The sequence below is a fragment of the Ambystoma mexicanum genome, chromosome 7p (assembly GCF_040938575.1).
Source record: "Ambystoma mexicanum isolate Mex_15411 chromosome 7p, UKY_AmexF1_1, whole genome shotgun sequence".
NCBI classification, from domain to species: Eukaryota; Metazoa; Chordata; class Amphibia; order Caudata; family Ambystomatidae; genus Ambystoma; species Ambystoma mexicanum.
In genome coordinates, this window is record NC_090939.1 from 462,892,744 (window position 1) to 462,912,137 (window position 19,394).

Sequence of the window (19,394 nt, forward strand, 5' to 3'; positions counted from 1 at the left end):
GCCTTGGTTGGCGCCGGACCCGTACCGGCACCGTCCTGGTGGAATGGGAAATTACCGCCCTATTCCGAGTTGACCAGGGGGGTAATTTCCCATAGGGCTCAATGGGAATGGGGAAATTGCAAATAACGGTGACCGTACTTTACGGTCACCGTTATTGGCTTAAAAGCCCCTTTGCGCCCTCGTTCCTAACGCCTGCTAAAAGCAGGCGTTAAGGACGAGGGCGCAAAGGGAAGTCAGAATGTGGCGGTAAGGGATTACCGGCACCGGTCTCGTTAACGGTGACCGGTATCCCTTACCGCCACACTCGGAATGAGGCCCATTGTCTCATTTATATAGAGACAGTTTGTTTTGTAGTCCGCACAATATAACAAAAGTCACAATCGTGTATTATATTTGCTGGATCGTCGATGTTCAAATAATGTTTTATTTGTGACAGGTTTGCAATTGGCAAAATATCCAAATACATATATAAAACAATCACTTCATTTGCTAATACAGAAAAAAAGCACTTACCCTCTGACCTCTTGTTATATGAAACACCTTGTGCATGAATGGTGAGGGGCTTGTTTGCCGTATTTTTAAAATTAACCTTCAAAACGTCCCCAACTTCAGCACGGAGGGTCGGTCCAAGAATACCTACAAAAATTAAGATAAATCTCATTCAAGCATATTTTCCTGTTCCAACAAGACCATACAGTAGACTCTGTTGTGGCAATACAGTGTACTTCTTAAATGAGTGGATGGGGAATGTGAGGACAAATATGGCTGCCCTGCATCTACACAGAATGTGCAATACATCCTAGGGGCCCCAAGTCCTTGGCTCCATTGTACAGACCTTTGCTGTCGGAATTAATTATGATACTTCTGAATGCGTTCGAATGATGTCACGCCCTTGTTATATGCTGGGAGAAAACCAAACTGTCCATATTCTCTAATAGTTCAACTGCAGGCAAGGACGTCATTTCACCAAAATGCCAGGGGTAGCAAAAGAGACATCACATGACCTTTGACCTCTGATGACATCACAGGAAGTGATGTCATTTGGCCCTCCCATCACGAAGTTACATCACGGAAAGCGATGGAACACGACCTTTCACCCCTTGACAAAACAGGAAGGGACATCACATATTGTTCCTAAGTACACTACGAAAAATATGGTTGCAATATCACTATAATGTTATATACATTTCATACAAGAATGGATCACCATATTTATCGTTAATATCAGTGTGTATAGGACCATATTACCAAATTACTGTGAATGCAAGCAGACATCCAAGGCCAAATGATAATGATATGTTATTATATAGCACTTACGCTTAAGCGCTTTACATAGATCAAATTAACATACAATATCACCCAACCTGTGTTGGTGCTCATTTATCCACCTCAGAAGGGTGAAAGGCTGAGTTGAGGTGTTTAAGAACAGGCTAAATCAGTGACTCATCCCCTGAAGTGTGCCTGAAATAAACCTTTATGAGTCTAGCAATTATTGGATAGAATTCCAGAAAGACAAATAATGTGTTATTCCTATTCTTTCTGATTTAGCAACACTTGTGGAACCCCGTTTTTTTAAAAGGCCTGAACAAGAAAGTAAGCACCGTAGAAGTACCACTTCGCTGCGAGTCCTCCTGTTTGTCTGCGGCTGCTGCACGGATTATTGAATTTGTGAACTTTGTGGAGATTGGTGGATATTGGTGCTAAGTTGCTGCTTGGCCCGCCTCCTTCCAGGCCGTGCTTCCATATATTGTGCACGCCTGCGCACAGCATGCACGCACTCGTGTAAGCACCGTAGAAGTACCACTTCGCCGCGAGTCCTCCTGCCAGTCCTCCTCTTTGTCTGTGGCTGCTGCACAGATTATTGAATTTGTGAACTTTGTGGACATTGGTGCTAAAGTGACTTTAGAAGTGCACAAGTTCCTTGTGTCTAAGTAGCTATTTGCTACGTTTGCTACGTTCAGGAATCACAGTACTGAAGCTGATTGTGTGGTTTTTTTTTGCAGTTACTGCTTACCTTCCAGGCTGTGCTTCCATATATTGTGCACGCCCGCGCACAGCGCGAGCGCACTCGTGTAAGCACAGTAGAAGCACTGCTTCGCCACTTTGCCGCGAAGCAGTGAGGCAGTGACTGGCGGTTCCGCTTTTGCAGTTTAGAGCGATAGCAGGTCCATCTCATATTATCTGTATCAGCTTTACAAGTGGGGGAAGTTGTCCCTACAGTTTCAACCAGGTTTGTCATGGTTTTTACAATGTACTCCTTAAAATCGAATATGCCAGGCCCTCTTTTGAATAAGCTGTGGCATATATCGGGTGCCAATTCTGTAGTTAATCCACCATCAACTCCTCAATTGTTTCAATCTGCTCTTACAATTACTCTGCTAAGGGTGCCTATGCGTTCTCCAATTCCGGGTGCTCCTCCGTACGCTTCTGATCTTTGCCCTGAAGCGGCTGTCAACCTTCCTCAGTCCATGACTTATCTAGATCAACAAGAGCGTTCAGTGCGAGGCCTTATCTGAACAAACGATTTTGGCTTCACTAAAGGGTAGTGTCTCTAAGGCAGCACCACTCTGCTCTCTTTCTCCAATTGTGTTTCCTAGGCTCACGCATGATTTGTCTGGCATCTCCATATATGCTAGCCAGTGCGAATCACCCATCTCAACTATAGAGGAGGGCCTTTCATGTAGTTCTAATGTTGTCACTTTGAACGCATCCATGGCCCAAATTCAGTCATTAGTGGATTATTCAATACACCCAACTCCAAGGCGTTTTCCCCTCAGAGACCCTATTCCACACTATCTGACCATGCTTCAACCAGCCCTAATGGCGATTAACACTACACTTGTCAGTTTTGTGAAATTATACGAAACTTTAGACCGCAAACTCGGCACACAAACCTCTCTGGTTGAGGAGCTGGTTACATGCTTCAAAGGTACTCAATCCCTTTGCTATGTTAACACGTCTCAAGTGCCTATAACTTCTAAGCTGACGATTACAGTTCCTACTGATGTAGAGGTAACTATGCCGTATCCTCTGACTCCTCTAGCAGGGTCCTCTCAAGGTGTGTGTTCCGTTCACCCCCCCTAAGGAGTACCACTCATGGATTTCGGTTCCCCCATCACCATCTGCCACTAGGATGCCTATAGGGCCCTCTTTGGAGGGGGTGAGCCCCTTGCTTCAGCAGAATAGAACTGGTACTTGCGCCCAAAAACAAAAGCCTCAATGTGTTAAGTCCGTAGCGAAAGGCCAGCGCACATGTATATAAAAAAAATATATATGGCTGCCACCAAACCTCTAAGAGGCACGTTGAATGCCTTTTTCCAAGCTCTTGAACAATCATCTAAGCCCCAAAAAACAAAAGCTGGTCAAGCGATTACAGGGCTTTCACAAGATCAGACCATGGCGGTGTCACCTCGATCGGAGAAGGCCAAATCTCCCATTCCTTATTTGCCACTGAACAATCTTATACATTCTATTGTGGAGGGGAACAAGGCTGATAAGCAGGATGTTTTAACAAATTCATCCAAGAAAGAAAGCAGTCTCCTTTGCCGTTCCAGATGCTCCGTCAGCATTGATGGGCAAAGCTGAAACCCAAAACACCATTAAAGATTTACATCATATGGTAGATCTTTATCTTGCATCACGACTTGACAACCCTGAGGTACAGAAATTGGGCCCCCATATTGAAATGCCTCCTCATACACCTTTGGTCCAACAAGCAGCTAGTGCCGCGAACCCTGCCCCTGTGTCTTTTTTGCCAATACATCACTGTCAACCGGAAACTTCATCTAATAAGTTCTTGCACAATAATTCATCCAGACACGCACATTCTGTGAATTCACCATGCCACACTTTCATAATGAAGTGTAGAGATAGCCAGTTTCCATCGTATGATCTCAATAGGCGTAGTGTCCTAAATATTTTTATTGAAGTGGCAGCATTAGAAGATGTGGTGTTAAGTGACATTGACCAAATTGAATTCCTCTCTGAGTCATCGTGCTCTGTGGTGAGGCTGTGGATCACATCAGGTGTGGTCATGAACACCATCTGGCAAGCTAAAATGAGCTTGTTCGAGATGGGTTTTTTAATTGCTCAGGATCCTGATCGCATAGCCACTAGACCTCAATATATCTCTTCTAAATTCAACATCTATTTGAGCACACAGGCTGGCTCAGAGCCATGGTCTTCTACAGACTGTATGTATTATTAACCATCACCACAGCATCCCCTTGCTGTGTTGAATATTGCTTGTAGGAACACCAGAGGCCATTCCCACTTACAATTATCTTTCAAAAAAATGTCTGGCTTCTTTCACATTATTGCTATGCAAGAGACATGGCTATCTCTCCTGCCATTGTGGGATAATTATGATGCTGTTCTTTTGCCGGCCGTTCTCGGCAGAGGCAGGCCCTCATCTGGTTTGGTGGTAGCAGTCAACACGTCCTCAGGTCTGACGATATCCGCATGGGACTGTGAGTGCTTATATTCAGTTGGTCAAAATATCATGCTTACATAATTTAATTGCGCTAGTGAATATTTACCGCAACCCAGTTGCAATGGCCGATGTTACATTCTACCACGGCTTAGCTCGCCTTCTTGATAAGATCCATAGATGCGCTTCCATTACACTTACCATCATAATGGGTGACCTCAATCTTGAATGCTGGCAAACAGAGCGAGCAACCAAAGAGGTGCTCACATGGATCTCTTTCATGCAAGACATGAAAGGGCTTTCACAAGATCAGACCATGGCGGAGTCATCTCGATCGGAGAAGGCCAAATCCTCCATTCCTTATTTGCCACTGAACAATCTTATACATTCTATTGTGGAGGGGAACAAGGCTGATAAGCAGGATGTTTTAACAAATTCCTCCAAGAAAGAAAGCAGTCTCCTTTGCCATTCCAGATGCTCCGTCAGCATTGATGGGCAAAGCTGAAACCCAAAACACCATTCAAGATTTACATCATATGGTAGATCTTTATCTTGCACCACGACTTGACAACCCTGAGGTACAGAAATTGGGCCCCCATACTGAAATGCCTCCTCATACACCTTTGGTCCAACAAGCAGCTAGTGCCGCGAAACCTGCCCCTGTGTCTTTTTTGCCAACGTTTGTCCCGGCGTGGACTACAGAATGTCCCATGAAACAGGGGGAGGGTGTAAACATACATCACTGTCAACCAGAAACTTCATCTAATAAGTTCTTGCACAATAATTCATCCAGACACGCACATTCTGTGAATTCACCATGCCACACTCTCATAATGAAGTGTACAGATGGCCAGTTTCCATCGTATGATCTCAATAAGTGTAGTGCCCTAAATATTTTTAGTGAAGTGGCAGCATTAGAAGATGTGGTGTCAAGCGACATTGACCAAATTGAATTCCTCTCTGAGTCATCGTGCTCAGTGGTGAGGCTGTGGATCACATCAGGTGTGGTCATGAACACCATCTGGCAAGCTAAAATGCGCTTGTTCGAGATGGATGTTTTAATTGCTCAGGACCCTGATCGCATAGCCACCAGACCTCAATATATCTCTTCTAAATTCAACATCTATTTGAGTACACAGGCTGGCTCAGAGCGTCCATTGTCTTCTACAGACTGCATGTATAATTAACCATCACCTCAGCACCCCCTTGCCATGTTGAATATTGCTTGTTGGAACACCAGAGGCCATTCCCACTTACAATTATCTTTTAAAAAAATGTCTGGCTTCTTTCACATTATTGCTATGCAAGAGACATGGCTATCTCTCCTGCCATTGTGGGATAATTATGATGCTGTTCTTTTGCCGGCCGTTCTCGGCAGAGGCAGGCCCTCATCTGGTTTGGTGGTAGCAGTCAACACGTCCTCAGGTCTGACGATATCCGCATGGGACTGTGAGAGTGCTTATATTCAGTTGGTCAAAATATCATGCTTACATAACGTAATTGCGCTAGTGAATATTTACCGCAACCCAGTTGCAATGCCCGATGTTACATTCTACCACAGCTTAGCTCGTCTTCTTGATAAGATCCATAGATGTGCTTCCATTACACATACCATCATAATGGTCGACCTCGATCTTGAATGCTGGCAAACAGAGCGAGCAACCAAAGAGGTGCTCACATGGATCTCTTTCATGCAAGACTGGAATTTTTACATGGTTAATGGGGCGGTTCTTGGTGACCTTCCCCCTCAACATAATTGGCACAGGCACCAGAGCAGAAGTACCATTGATTACATCTATGTAGAAGCACCACTATTACAGTGCATACAAACACTACTCATTTCCGATCAGGAAGAAAGCGATCACAGACTTTTATCATTATCCATCCTTTGGAATCTCCCAATTCAAAGACCAAATACAGGTCATCAGGCTCTGGTTACGAGAATACGTTGGCATCCACGCAATCTGGCTGCATTTCAGGAAGATATAGACCATCACATCACAGGGCATTGCCCAATTGAATATCCAGATTTATTGTCAGCGTTTACCAACAACATTGTTATTCCGCAGAACAAAGTTATTTGCCATGTACACACTTTTGACCCAGTGTTTCGCGTGAAACGTGAAACGTTCTGAATATAGACAGCTACGTAACAAACTCGTGCAATCTAATTCTCTCACACTTTGGCAAGAACTCAAAACCACCAAATGCCGGTACAAAAACTGGATCAGGAGTCGGAAAGCCCTTATGTTCCAAGAAGACAGCGAACATATGGTGCAAGCAATGGCAAATTAAAATCTCGGCAGGTTTGTGGCAATTACTAAAAAATAATTCGGCCAACATGCAAGCCGATGCACAGATTAATGGGGTGCAAGAGCATCAATGGGTTTCCTTTTACTCTGACATCTATGCTGATGACCAATATACCAGAATGTCTCATGTCCTTCATTCACCGGCGGCTTGGCAAGTAGCCTTCACATGGCAAACAATTAATGATTTCATATTGCAGACCAGCTCATCTCGAGCGGCCGGCCCAGATGGGCTTAATAATCTAATGTTCAAAACACACCCAATTATATGGGCAACGATCCTAGACAAGATTTTTTGAGAAATCTTAACAACAAAAAGGTCCCCTTATCATGGCAAACATACATTATTATTCCAATTTTTAAAAAGGCAGACCGCAGTTTTCCCAGTAATTATCATCCCATTGCTCTCTTGGACGCACCTGGAAAAATGTTCCCCAAACTTATTCTGAGAGATTTCAATCTATGGACCCACAAATTCCATTTTAGAGATCTGCATCAAACAAGGTTTGTGGCAGGACTAGGTACCAAAATCAATCTATTATGTCTGAATGCTATAAAACACCAATGCCAGAGGCTAAAACAGCCAATTTATTTTGCTTTTGTTGACCTCAATGCAGCGTTTGATTCCATTTCACGAACACTTCTTCTTGCCAAACTGACAGAGACTACTGTCCTCCAACTCTCTATGACATTATCCAAGCTCTACATTCTGATACTTCGATACAAGTCAGTCTTTCTCTTGAGGGTCTGCTATCGAGATCCATTCCAACAGCACGAGGCCTGAAACAAGGCTGTCTTTTGGCATCTGCGATATTTAACTGTTTTGTCCATGACGTTCGGTATGTCTTTGAGACTATAACCTCAGACTCACCTAAGCTTAATGATCACCCGATAAAAGCATTAATGTATGCTGACGACCTGGTATTAATATCAAAAACACAATTAGGTCCACAAAAACTGCTCTCTGCTTTTCATGCCTACATTACGCAAAACGAACTTCGTATTAGCACTGATAAAACGCAAGTAGTGTTCTATTCCCCAAAAAGACAAAAAGAGCCCAGGAGGCTGCCTTTAACTGAGTGATTAACACCACACCTCTGACTGTAGCTCCACATTACATCCATTTTGGTATGGCCTTTAAAGGCCACCCTAATACCAGGTCTCATTTGGAACGCATAGAAGTGAAGCTAGCCACAGCGATATCTCAGGCGAAAATCATCTTGTTCAAATTTTCAATTAAAACAGTGTGGTTCTTTTGGAATATGAAAATAGTTCCAAGCCTTCTATATGGGTTGGAAACCTTACCCAGCAATATTAACCTCCAATTTGAAAAATGGGAAGCGTCGCACTGGAAGCAAATTTTACATCTCCCTCAGTGCACTCCAAATGTTTGGGTGAGATGTGAACTGGGGCTAGTTTCCCTTCGAGCGCTCCATCAGTGGCTTGTATGTTCATTATTTAGTAAACAAAAATACAAGTGAACGGATAAATGTGACACGCATGCCCCCTTACTGTTCAATCACCATTAACACAAAAAATCGAGTATCACACCTAAATGTTTTGAATACTGTTTTTTGTATTTTATAGTATCTACTTGATTATTGGTTTAGGTATAGTGCTGAACATCATGGGTTATAGGGTGAAGCAATACAGATTTGCACAATACAACAAAAGCAAGTGGAATTTCTTGCACATACAGTTAACAGAATACAGATTTCTACTGTTGATGCATAACACCAGGGGTCAGATCACATAAACAAATGGAACAAGTATACAGGATGTATATCGATACAATACAGTGAAAAAACATTTGTGACACTGTGGTTGGAAAAGAGTTTGTCTACACCAGGGTGTTTTGGCCGTATAAAGGGGCTACATGGGCCAAATGCTTCTCACGGCCTTTGTCAGGACAGGATACCAGTCTTCAACCTATCCAAATGTTTGATCACTACAGCCGAATAGAGACTCCTCGGCAAAGGCCTGTCTTTTGTGCCAGCTCAAAAAGCCCAACCGTTTGAAACAGAATTAGAACTTTGCAGGTTCTTCAGAAACATCCGCCTCGAGTACGTTTTTGAGACGTATCTACCAGCGACCAGAGGGACACCCAGTGAAGAGGAACCCTCCAAACGGGATAACACCACGGGTCTAAAACAAAATTCCTCTTTCTTTCCACCTCCGTACACTATTCCGTGTAAGATTGAAGCTTTTGAAAGAATATTAACTAGGACAGTCATGGCAGGTTTCTCCAAACAGAACTTCTACCAGGATAATCTGGACCAAGAACTCTAAAAATGGATAAAACAATCACGATAAAACCATCCGACAAAGGCGGGGCATAGTCGTTATGGACACCGTCGACTATGACACTGAATGCTTGCGACTATTGCGCGACCGAGGAGCCTACAGACCTCTAATTCATGATCCTACTATAGAGTTACAAGAGGCAATCAAAAGCTTAACACAACACGCTTTTGAACAAGGTTGGATCTGCGAGGACGAACAGCATTTTCTGAATAAAACTCATCCATGGACACCAGCCTTTTATATTCTACCCAAAATCGATAAGAATGATCAAAAACCTCCAGGGAGAACGATCGTGTCTGCATGTGAATCACTACTTGAACCTCTGACCCTCTGCACCGACTTCTTCTTAAAACCCTTTGTAATTCAGATGCCTTCCTATTAGTTATTTATTCATTCATTTTGATGAGTTTAGTTTTTATTTATACATTTTTTTTAAAGGTTGATTGAATTCAGCCAATTCAAATAAAATTAAAATAAAAAGTAAGACACTCCAAAAATAAAGAGCCACATGACACTGGCCACATCCCAGGAGCTTACATTAAAATAAAATAAAAAGTTAAAAAAGAAAAAGAAAAAATAACTTTTTTTTCTAGGGGTATCAAGGGAGACCTCAGGAGTTGCAACTGTGACCACTGGCGACCCCCCTGCAGGTTTGGTAGAGGTGTCACCAATCTAGTTATTACCTTGCGAGTAGCCTTTGTATTTTCCTATGTTTTGACTTACTCCCTTTTCGACCTTGGCTCTTGTGCATTGGCTTCTGATCTTTGGAATTCCCACTGGCTTTGGTTACTACCGTGAACTTCCTGGTCTTGGACCCTGCATCTGGCTCTGGATTTGGTTTTGGCTCAGCATCGTTGGGATACTTTGATACTGGATTACCCTATAGTCATTGGAACTTTGTGTTTCCTTCTATGGAACTATATCTCTGCTCTCAAGATCGTGGAACTTACATTCTGTCCCTGGTGACCAAAGTTCATCCTGGGTATTCCTTCACCTTCCTTCTGCTTTAGTTTTGCCATTGTGCCACCGGGTCAAGCCCCTTACGAACTGTCCACTCAAATCGTCCGCAGGCAACATTGGGCGGGTGGTTTTTTGGTCTATGGACCTCATCATTCAACTTGGTGAAGGAGGAACATCCACTCATATAGGTTCATCAACCTTATAAATAACAATACAGGTAGGAGAGGGGTTCTGTTCTGTGGTAAGCACGCTGGTCTTATCCTGCACTGATAAACTTTGTTGGTTCTTACACAGCATGGGGGAGAACCAGGGGTTGTACACTTCCTCCTGCATTTTAGTCCAAGCTGCCTGGTCCTTGTGTAAGTTTACATTGTCACGAGGAGTGCACTGTCAGGAGGAAAGTCACCCTTTTTAAGGAGACTTAGGCCGCTCTATTAATTCTGGGTCCTACTGCGAGTTGTGAGCCTTCAACCCCTGACAGTTGTATGTACTGGCACCTTTCTCCTTTACCTGGCACTTATTTGAAACTTCATGTTGCAAGGCTTCCAATGTTCAGATCTCTGTCTTCTCTTCCCTCCCTTAACCTTTTCCCCATCATCCCACTTGGGGTGCTACAAAGCACCTGAATTTACGGTTGTCACCTTATAAAAGACCAAACACGAATTAAACAAATAAATAAAAAAATACTCTGGGGGGCGTGGCTTAAGGGCCATGGAAATGGACGTGTCTTCCAAGCTGCTTCTGATGATCCAAAATGATCTTGCGTGGAAATAAGTCAAAAGAACATGATTGAGCTCAGGAATATACCATTTTGTTTGTAAAGATGTGGTTCACGTTCGAGGAAGAGCTGAGACCTTGATGAGTTCAGAAGAATTGGTGAAATCAACAGCAAGTTTGTAACTACAGAGCGGCACTCTAACCAAAATGGCCAGCGTGATAGAACAAAGGACACTGAAATAAGCCTAAGAGACCCACAGCGGATGATTGCTGGCAGAGGGCATGCTGTGTGCGGAAGGTGAGGCACAGGACAGCTGGGGCCGAGAGGATTGCGCACGGAAATTATATATAGTGAGATACATTGTTGCGCTAAATGCCCGGCACGGAAAGCAGCCCCGCTGCAAGACGAAGGAAGCAGAGGGGGCTGGTAGCCCACGCAAACAGTCTGAACAGCTGAGGAGCTTTTGCTCGGCTACCCATCACGGGGGCCCTACAGGAGCTCCGGAGGAGGAGCGGATTGCGGTGAAGGGTAAACACTGTTCATACCGTGCGCAAGCTGTGGTGGAATATCAGCAGGGACCCCGGGAGACGCATTGGGAAGAGGTGGGGCTGCAAATTCAGAGGGCACACAGAGGCATGTAGTAAGCCTCGCGCTCCACCGGACACCAAGACGCCACCCACAACAGACGGGCAAAGTGGGAGAAGAACAAACATTTGTAATGCACGGGGAACGGCTCCCCACGGACCAAAGGGCCTCGCGGTGAGCTGCAGCGCGGGGCCGCAGAGGAGGGTGCCAGCCCGGCCGCACATTAGGAAAAGCATATGGAGCTCGGAGAGCCGCCGTGGCACCGAAGGAAATGAAGAGCAGCAATAATGCCTGCAGCATGAGACGGGCTCCCCCGGCACAGCCTGCAAGCGAAACGCATATGGGAAGCACTTCAGGGCAATCAATATAGCCACAATAGGAGAACTCACAGAAACGAGGGGGCCCAAAGCAAGCGGCAAATGCGAGGGGCCCAACTTCCAGGGAAGTGCAGAACAACGGGAAGCTTCCCAAAGGACCCAGCCGGCAGCGGAAGCCTGTGTGCCCATGAGCACCATTGAAAAGAGGGGCACAGGGCCTGGAATAAGAACTGCCTGGCATAACCCAAGGCTGGCAGGCAACATCAGCCCCTGGGGGCTGGCACAGAGATAATCAACACACACTGCATGGGAGAGGCAGGCAAGAGTGGCCCGCGACCGAAATTGTGCATAAGAGGACACTGGTAATCCGGTCAGACTGGAACGACCCAAAGGTGCACTTCCCCAAGCAAAGTTGCTACAGTATGAGGCCACACTGCCTGGGAAGGTAAAGCCGAGAGTCAGATCACGGCACATCATACACGGTGCCACATGATGCATGCGGCATGCACAGGAACAGTCAAGGGAGTGCTGGAAAAGAATTGCGCCATGGTAATAGGGTTGCGCCGGAGCGCACATTGACCCCATAAGCAAGACCCTCAGAAAACAAGAGTTGCAGCCCCCACAAAGCGGACTCGGACAGAGCGCAAGTGAAATACAGGCCAGGCAGTGCTACATTAGGCCGCAACCATGCAGAAGGAGCAGTGGGGGGGCAGGGCTCGCACGCTGCAGAAGAGTTGGACCCCGATATACAGACGGGGCGGCACAATGTCGGTGAGAGGAGGCAAGACCAAGGGCAAGCAGCCCACAATGGACATTTTTGCCAAGTTGCAACAGACCCCCACCACCCCAGCACAGGGTGTGGCAGCCGTGCCCACAGAAGCAGCTTCGCCAAGAGAGGATCACCTGATCCTAACAGCCATCACAGAGTTGAAAACCTCGTGGGGAATAGCGATGGCAGACCGAAGAACCGCTCTGGAAACTAGAATAGATGCAGTAGGGATAGAGGTCAACCTGCTGCGACAAGATGTGAGAGGGCTGGCGGAAAGAACGAGTGGCCTAGAGAGTGTGCTGAAAACCAACATGGATACCAGCACAAACAATGCCAAGGAAGTCCACATACTGAAGCAACAGGTGGCCAACCTGGAGAACCGTGCGGAGGAGGCCGAGGGGAGAGCAAAACGTAATAACATACGTGTGGTCGGCCTGCCGGAGGGGGAGGAGGGCCAAGACCCCACAGACTATGTAGATAATATGATTCTACAGGAAATAGGAGCCAGCAAGCTCTCACAAGGATTTGCAGTTGAACAGGCACACAGGGCCCTGATGAGGAAACCACAACCCGGAGCCCCCCCTCGGGCAATCATAGCAAAGATCCTGAACTACAAGGACAGAGAGAAGATCGTGGAGTTCTTTCGCAAAGGTGGTACGATAAAAAGGGCGTCTGCAACCATCATTGCATACCCTGATTACACCATGCTGGTGCAGAGACAGAGTTATAGCTATGTGGCGATCAAGAGGAGACTGCGCACAGCTGGAATCAAATACATGCTTTTGTACCCCGCAAAGCTTAAAGTCTTACGCAAAGGCAAGGATGCAGCGACATGGCTGGATACGCAGGGCTGTCCGGAGCGAGACGAGGAGCAAGATCGCGAGGATCACGATAAGTGATGGGGATACACTATGCATGATAAAGAGACAGGGATGGGGTGGTGGGGAAGAGACTGTAGTACAGATAACAGGGGCGTGGCTAGAAAAGATAATAATGAAAATTGTAACATGGGACACTTGGACTTGTTGGACTAGAATATAAAATGCAAAAGTACATTGGGTAGCATTAAGTGCGCTCAGTTTGAAGCACAAAACAGGAGCAGCAAGTTGCAGACAACCTACCCCCAGGAGTTAGAGTAGTAGGATCGCCATTAGGGTGACTACTCCCTGCTGAGCCGTGAGTACGGGCTATTGTCAGAAAAGGGCTAGATGCGGGGGTGCCTGAGATCCAGGGATGGAGCTGGGCAACAGTTGGGGAGGTAGTTGGGGCTGGGGTTAACACGGGGAAGCGAGTTGGGGCTGGGAAGGGAGGTGGGAGGGAGGGAGGTTGGGGAATTTGAGGTGTTTATAGTTTGGGGAAGTTTATGTTGGGGAACGAGCCTACACGAAATGAAAATACACTTAGATATGGACTGCACTTGCAGAGGGAGGAGTAGGATCCTAACACATCATGGGGGACCTTAGAGTAATTACTTGGAATGTTAGAGGGCTCAATAGCTATCTAAAGAGGAATAAGTTCATGATGTATCTACGTAGACAGAAAATAGATATAGCCCTGCTGCAGGATACTCACCTCACACAAGAAAAGATGGAGATGATCCGAAAAAAGTTGAGGGGGACCATCGTAGGTGCGTCATATTCGGCCTATGCTAGGAGGGGGATTACTTGAGTAGCGCCACATGTCCCATTTCAGGTATTACAGTCTACAGTCGAAGCAGACGGGAGGATGGTCATAATAAGAGAGTTGGTGGAAAACAGGGAGATAAGCATTATAAACACGTATGCCCCGAACCCGAACACGGCGGCATATTTTAGAACCCTATGTAATAAACTCAGTGTGTGCTTAAGGGGGGCGGTGATCTGGGGAGGAGACTTTAATTGCGCATTAAATCCCAAGATAGATAGATCAGATGGTAAAATAGATAGACCCACCCCAGCCGCCAGAGCGTTGCAGTCAATGTTGATGGATTTCGGGTTTGAGGATGTATTGAGGTCGTACCACACACAGGAGAGACAATATTCGCACTATTCAGCTCCACAAAATGTACACACCAGGCTGGACTACATGTTCGCCACATAGGAGTTAATGACAGAGATAACGCAGACGGAATATAGAGCGAGGGTCCTCTCAGACCACTCGCCGCTAATCCTGGGGTGGCAATACCGACCCCGAGAGCAAAGATACCGACATAGCGCCTCAGAGCGCTGAGAGATACCATTTTTAGGGAGAACATGAGAGAGGAAATAATAAGCTATTTTATGATCAATACTGGCAGCGTAGAGACGGCGGGCATGCTCTGGGAGGCCTTTAAAGTGGTAATGAGGGGGATAGCTATAGCTAAGTCCAAGGGACTACAAGGAGGGATCTTAGTTGAACTAGAAGACATGGAGACAGAGCTAGAAATAGCGCTAAGAAGGGGAGGTAATACCAAGGAAGATAATGAAGCAATACTCAGGCTGCTTCATAAATGTGCGTGGCACTGGGAGAGATTGTGCAATAGAGAGACAGCATGCAGGCGGGGACAAACCAGGGAGGGCCCTGGCATGGCTATATAAGAGCGAGACCCCCAGACCCACAATCAGAACGATAACAAAGGATGATGAGCGCATAGTGAACACCCAAAAAGGAATTAATCAGGAATTTGCAGATTATTACCGACTCCTGTACGGGGATGATGAGGAAAGTGATTGCAAGGAAATAGAAGAAACACTGGAGGACATAGGACTGCCACAGATTAGCAGAAGAGTGAGAGGAGCTGGATGCTCCGATTACTCTAGAGGAATTAGAAGAGGTAGTGAGGCAGCTGCCCACCAGCAAGACTCCGGGGACTGATGGACTCCCTAGCAAATTTTATAAAACATACAAGGATGAGGTGCTTCACCCGCTCTTAGAGATGCTGAATGAGGCATATGAAGTAGGAAGGCTACCAGAGTCTCATAGAGAGGCGATTATCATACCACTTCCCAAACCCAATAAGCCTGGCCATGATTGCGGCTCATACAGACCCCTATCAATGCTGAATCAGGACAGCAAAATATTAACAGCGGTCTTGGCAAACAGAATGAGTAGGATTATTTGTAAATTAATACACCTCGACCAGACTGGCTATGTCCCAAACAGGAACATATCCAACAATCTTAGGCGACTCCATCGAGTCATTGAGCACGCAAATGAGGATGCAGGTGAAAGGGCAATAGTATCGCTAGACGCAATAAAGGCCTTTGACTCAGTCAAATGGCCATGGCTGATTGTGGCCCTAGCCGGCTATGGATAGGACCTGGGTATCTCAAATGGGCTAGAATGTTATATAGCGCGCCACTGGCCATAGTTAAAATAGGAGCAGTCATATCAAAGAGGTGGCAACTCAGTAGAGGCACTAGGCAGGGATGCCTGTGGTCTCCCATGCTGTATATTTTAGCCCTGCAGCCCCTGGCGATATACCTGAGGCAACAGCATGACATGATAGGCATCACCATAGGAGGGGAAACGCATTTAATTTCTTTGTACGCCGACAATATGTTGCTGTATTTACGTTACCCAGAAGAAAACCTCCAGTATGTTCTGCAAGTGATGATTGGAAGGCTGTCTGGGATAGCCGTGAACCCCCAAAAATCCGGTATATTTCCACTGGGCAGGTATAAAGGGATCCCGTTAGAGCAGCTACCGGTACTACAGATACCATGGGAGGTTAGCACGTTTCGATATCTTGGGATAGATATATACCATTCGGTGGAAGAAGAACACCAGCATAATACAGAGGAAGCGATCAAGAAAATCGAAAATAGCATGAAGTTCTGGGTGAAGCTCCCCTTGGCGAGGGGTAATGCTGAAAATGGTGGTCCTACCAACACTTTTGCACTATTTTGGGAACATCCCATACCTGATACCAAGGCGATTCTTTGCTAAGATATATGACATATGCAGGGAATTCCTTTGGCATGGGAAGAGGAACAGAGTGGCCCTTTGGAAGCTACAAAACTCACACGAGAAAGGGGGTACAAAACTGGCAAACTATGAAATTTATTACATAGCAAGCCAGCTGCAATATGTAGCTAAATGACTCTCTGAAGAGCTAACCTCGAGTCCAGGCTGTTCCGACTGGACTGTGCCCCATTCTTCATAAAGGAAATGATGTGGCTGCCCAAATTGGATATGGAAGGGCGCCCAAAGATAATGATACTTGGGTGGGAGATGTGGCGCAGGGCCTGTCAGGTAATGGAGAATCCATCCCTGTGTTCCCCACAGGTGCCACTAGTGGCGCTTGCGGGAAAAGAAAAGCAACTAAGAATGATGATCAGGAAACACTGGCAACCGGTGGGGATAGCAACAATGGGCGACATATGGCAGGAGGGGAATATAAGGGATTTTGAGGTGTTGGGGTAGGAAACCGGGTTACACACGGCCCAGTATATCACATACCATAGGGTGGTGCGGCGAATCAAGGAGACATGATCCGAAGTAGTACTAGAAGAAGAACCGGACGCCACCATAGACACAATATATGATATAGCAGAAGGGGGACATGAAATATCTAGAATGTATGAGCTGATGATGTCTAAAGTGGAGAAGGAAGTGGTACAGCTGCGACGGGACTGGGAAGAGGAAGTGGGTGCCCCAATGAGTGATGGGATGTGGGAACGAGCTCAAGGGTAACACAAAAAAGTATCAAGAAATGCAAGTCTACAACAGATACAATTATACATAACTCACAGGGCGTATATGACACCCCAGAGGATAGCCAAATTCAAAAACGCAGGACGACAATCATGCCCCAAATGTGATGAAGAAAATGCCGGAATGGTGCACATGTTCTGGTCATGTCCAGTAATTGAGAGATTTTGGGGTGAAGTAGCACATAGGCTGGCAGACAAAGGGATTAAGATAGTGGTGGACACAGTGTGGGCCTGCCTGATAGGAGGGTTTCCTAGACCACGTAAACTCAATCATGTGAGTAAACTAAAAGACCTAGTGTACGTACTTGCAAAGAGGAGAATTGCTATGGGGTGAAAGGCATGCCATAGACCACGGATAGAAGTATGGTGGAAAGACCTACAGAAATGGGCTGAGGCTGAAACTACAGTATGGCAAGAAGCAAGTAATTCTGGGGGGAGGAGGAGGCTGAGACCCTGATAGCCTGGAAACAACTAATAGCTGATTTATTTGGGCTCACGCGAGACTGGTCAAGAGATCGGGATCCAACAGAAACTATGGAAGAGGAATCCCTATTACAAGGTGCACAAATAGAACATGAAGGGGAGTAGGCTTGGAAGGGGGGGGGGACGGGAGAAGCAGTGGACATGATGAAGCGATGTATATTCAAAATGTTACTATATGTACTGCAAGTTTGGTTTGTGATGTTTGTTGGAATAAAATCAATAAAATAGTTTTTAAAATAAATAAATAAATAAATAAATAAATAAACAAATACTCTCCTTAATACACGTTGGTGGGGTTCGCCTCAGCTTTACCTGGACTCCTTCCATGAGGAGACAGGAGGATTTGTGTACTTCTCTTGTCCAGTTATTGTTATGTTGTTGGTACTAGGGAGTGAGTTGGAACATATCCTTTCAGGGAGTTTCATCTGGGTCCACCAGGATTCAGAAGTGGGGGCTCTAAGGAATCCCCTGTACACCAACTTCATGTAGCTCTTCACACAGTTGGTGGGCATCACTGTTCCCCAGAGTCCCTCTGAGCACCAAATGAGGTTTTATTCCATGTGACTTTATCACAAGACCTTCATTACATTTAAAATGAGACCAAAACATTTTAAACAATACTAACTAAATAAGTCCATGAAAATGACAATCTTGTTTCAGGCCCTGCAGCAAAACAGAATCTGCCTTACTCAATATCATTGAAGACATCTTGGTGGCACTAGAAGTCAAGCAATTAACTACCATGAAACTGCTCAATTTGTCTGTACCTTGTGACATCAACGACCATACTGTCCTCCTCTCTCACCTTGAACTTCACATGAGCATCCAAGTAATCGCACTAAAATGCTTCACCTCATCGTGGAAGACCACTCAGCCCAGATGAAAGGGTATGATTTCCGTTCAAATTGTATTCCACAGGACTTCTGGTTCCCACAGAATTCATCACTGTCTCCAGAATTTTTAATGCCTCCTTAAGACCTATGCTAACATTACAAAAAGGACTGGGAGCCCCTCTACCTAGAATGAACATGTCCAAATAACGTGTTCTTTTGGATGGTGCTCATTCAGTTGGGTCTACAACCAGGTTTTGGCTCACTGTACCCTTCACAGAGGAGAAAGATCCATTGGCATATCAGTTTGGTACCACCCACTAAGGCAGCCCAGCAAGGAAATGCTAGGCAATTTTCCTCTGAACAAGAGTACCAACAGCAACCCCAGACACATGTTTTGGCCTAGTGGGGCCTCACTAGTGAGGTGAAGCTGTGACTCCCTAAGCACAGTGAGCAAGAGGTCCATGTCGGGTTTACCTTGGGAAACCTAGGGTGAAACATGTAAACATTAATCAAGAACCGGCAATTATCAACTCACAATTCACGTGTGTAAAGATGACGAGTACCAACCTAACTTGTTGAGTTGTCTACAATCAATACAGAAACGTGTAGCAGAAAGAAGACTGAGCCCAAGCTCTTGAAAGCAGTGGATCTCGTGTGTGTGTGTGGTAATGTAGTGGGCCCCAATTGCCACACCGTAATCTTTTATTAAAATCGCTCCTTCACTTCAACACATAAAACGTATCACTAATTGTCAAATTACACTTTCGATTGCACGTGCTTAGGAAAATATTCCCCTTACTTGATCTGCGTCTCAAAATCGAAATCGTTCAGCCCCTATTACTAGAAAATGTGTCTAATGCAACACAGCACGTGCATTCGCCTTTCCAAAAAAGACCTCCAAAAAGTGCAAGCCATCCAAAGCAAAGCAGCTGAAACTGATCCTCTTCCTACACAACCTCGACCATACCGCCAATGCTTTTAAAACCTGAAATCGGGCCTCATTACAAGTCCAGC

The 19,394-nt window shown here is 45.6% G+C and overlaps 1 protein-coding gene across 1 annotated transcript in view; it reads right to left on the bottom strand.

Moving 5' to 3' along the window:
• Positions 1-19,394, bottom strand: part of F5 (coagulation factor V) — a 1,375,529-nt gene that overhangs the window by 1,180,531 nt on the left and 175,604 nt on the right. The window contains exon 3 of the mRNA XM_069636481.1: positions 514-636. Coding sequence (XP_069492582.1) covers positions 514-636 — 123 coding nt within the window. The remainder of the gene's footprint in view (positions 1-513; positions 637-19,394) is intronic.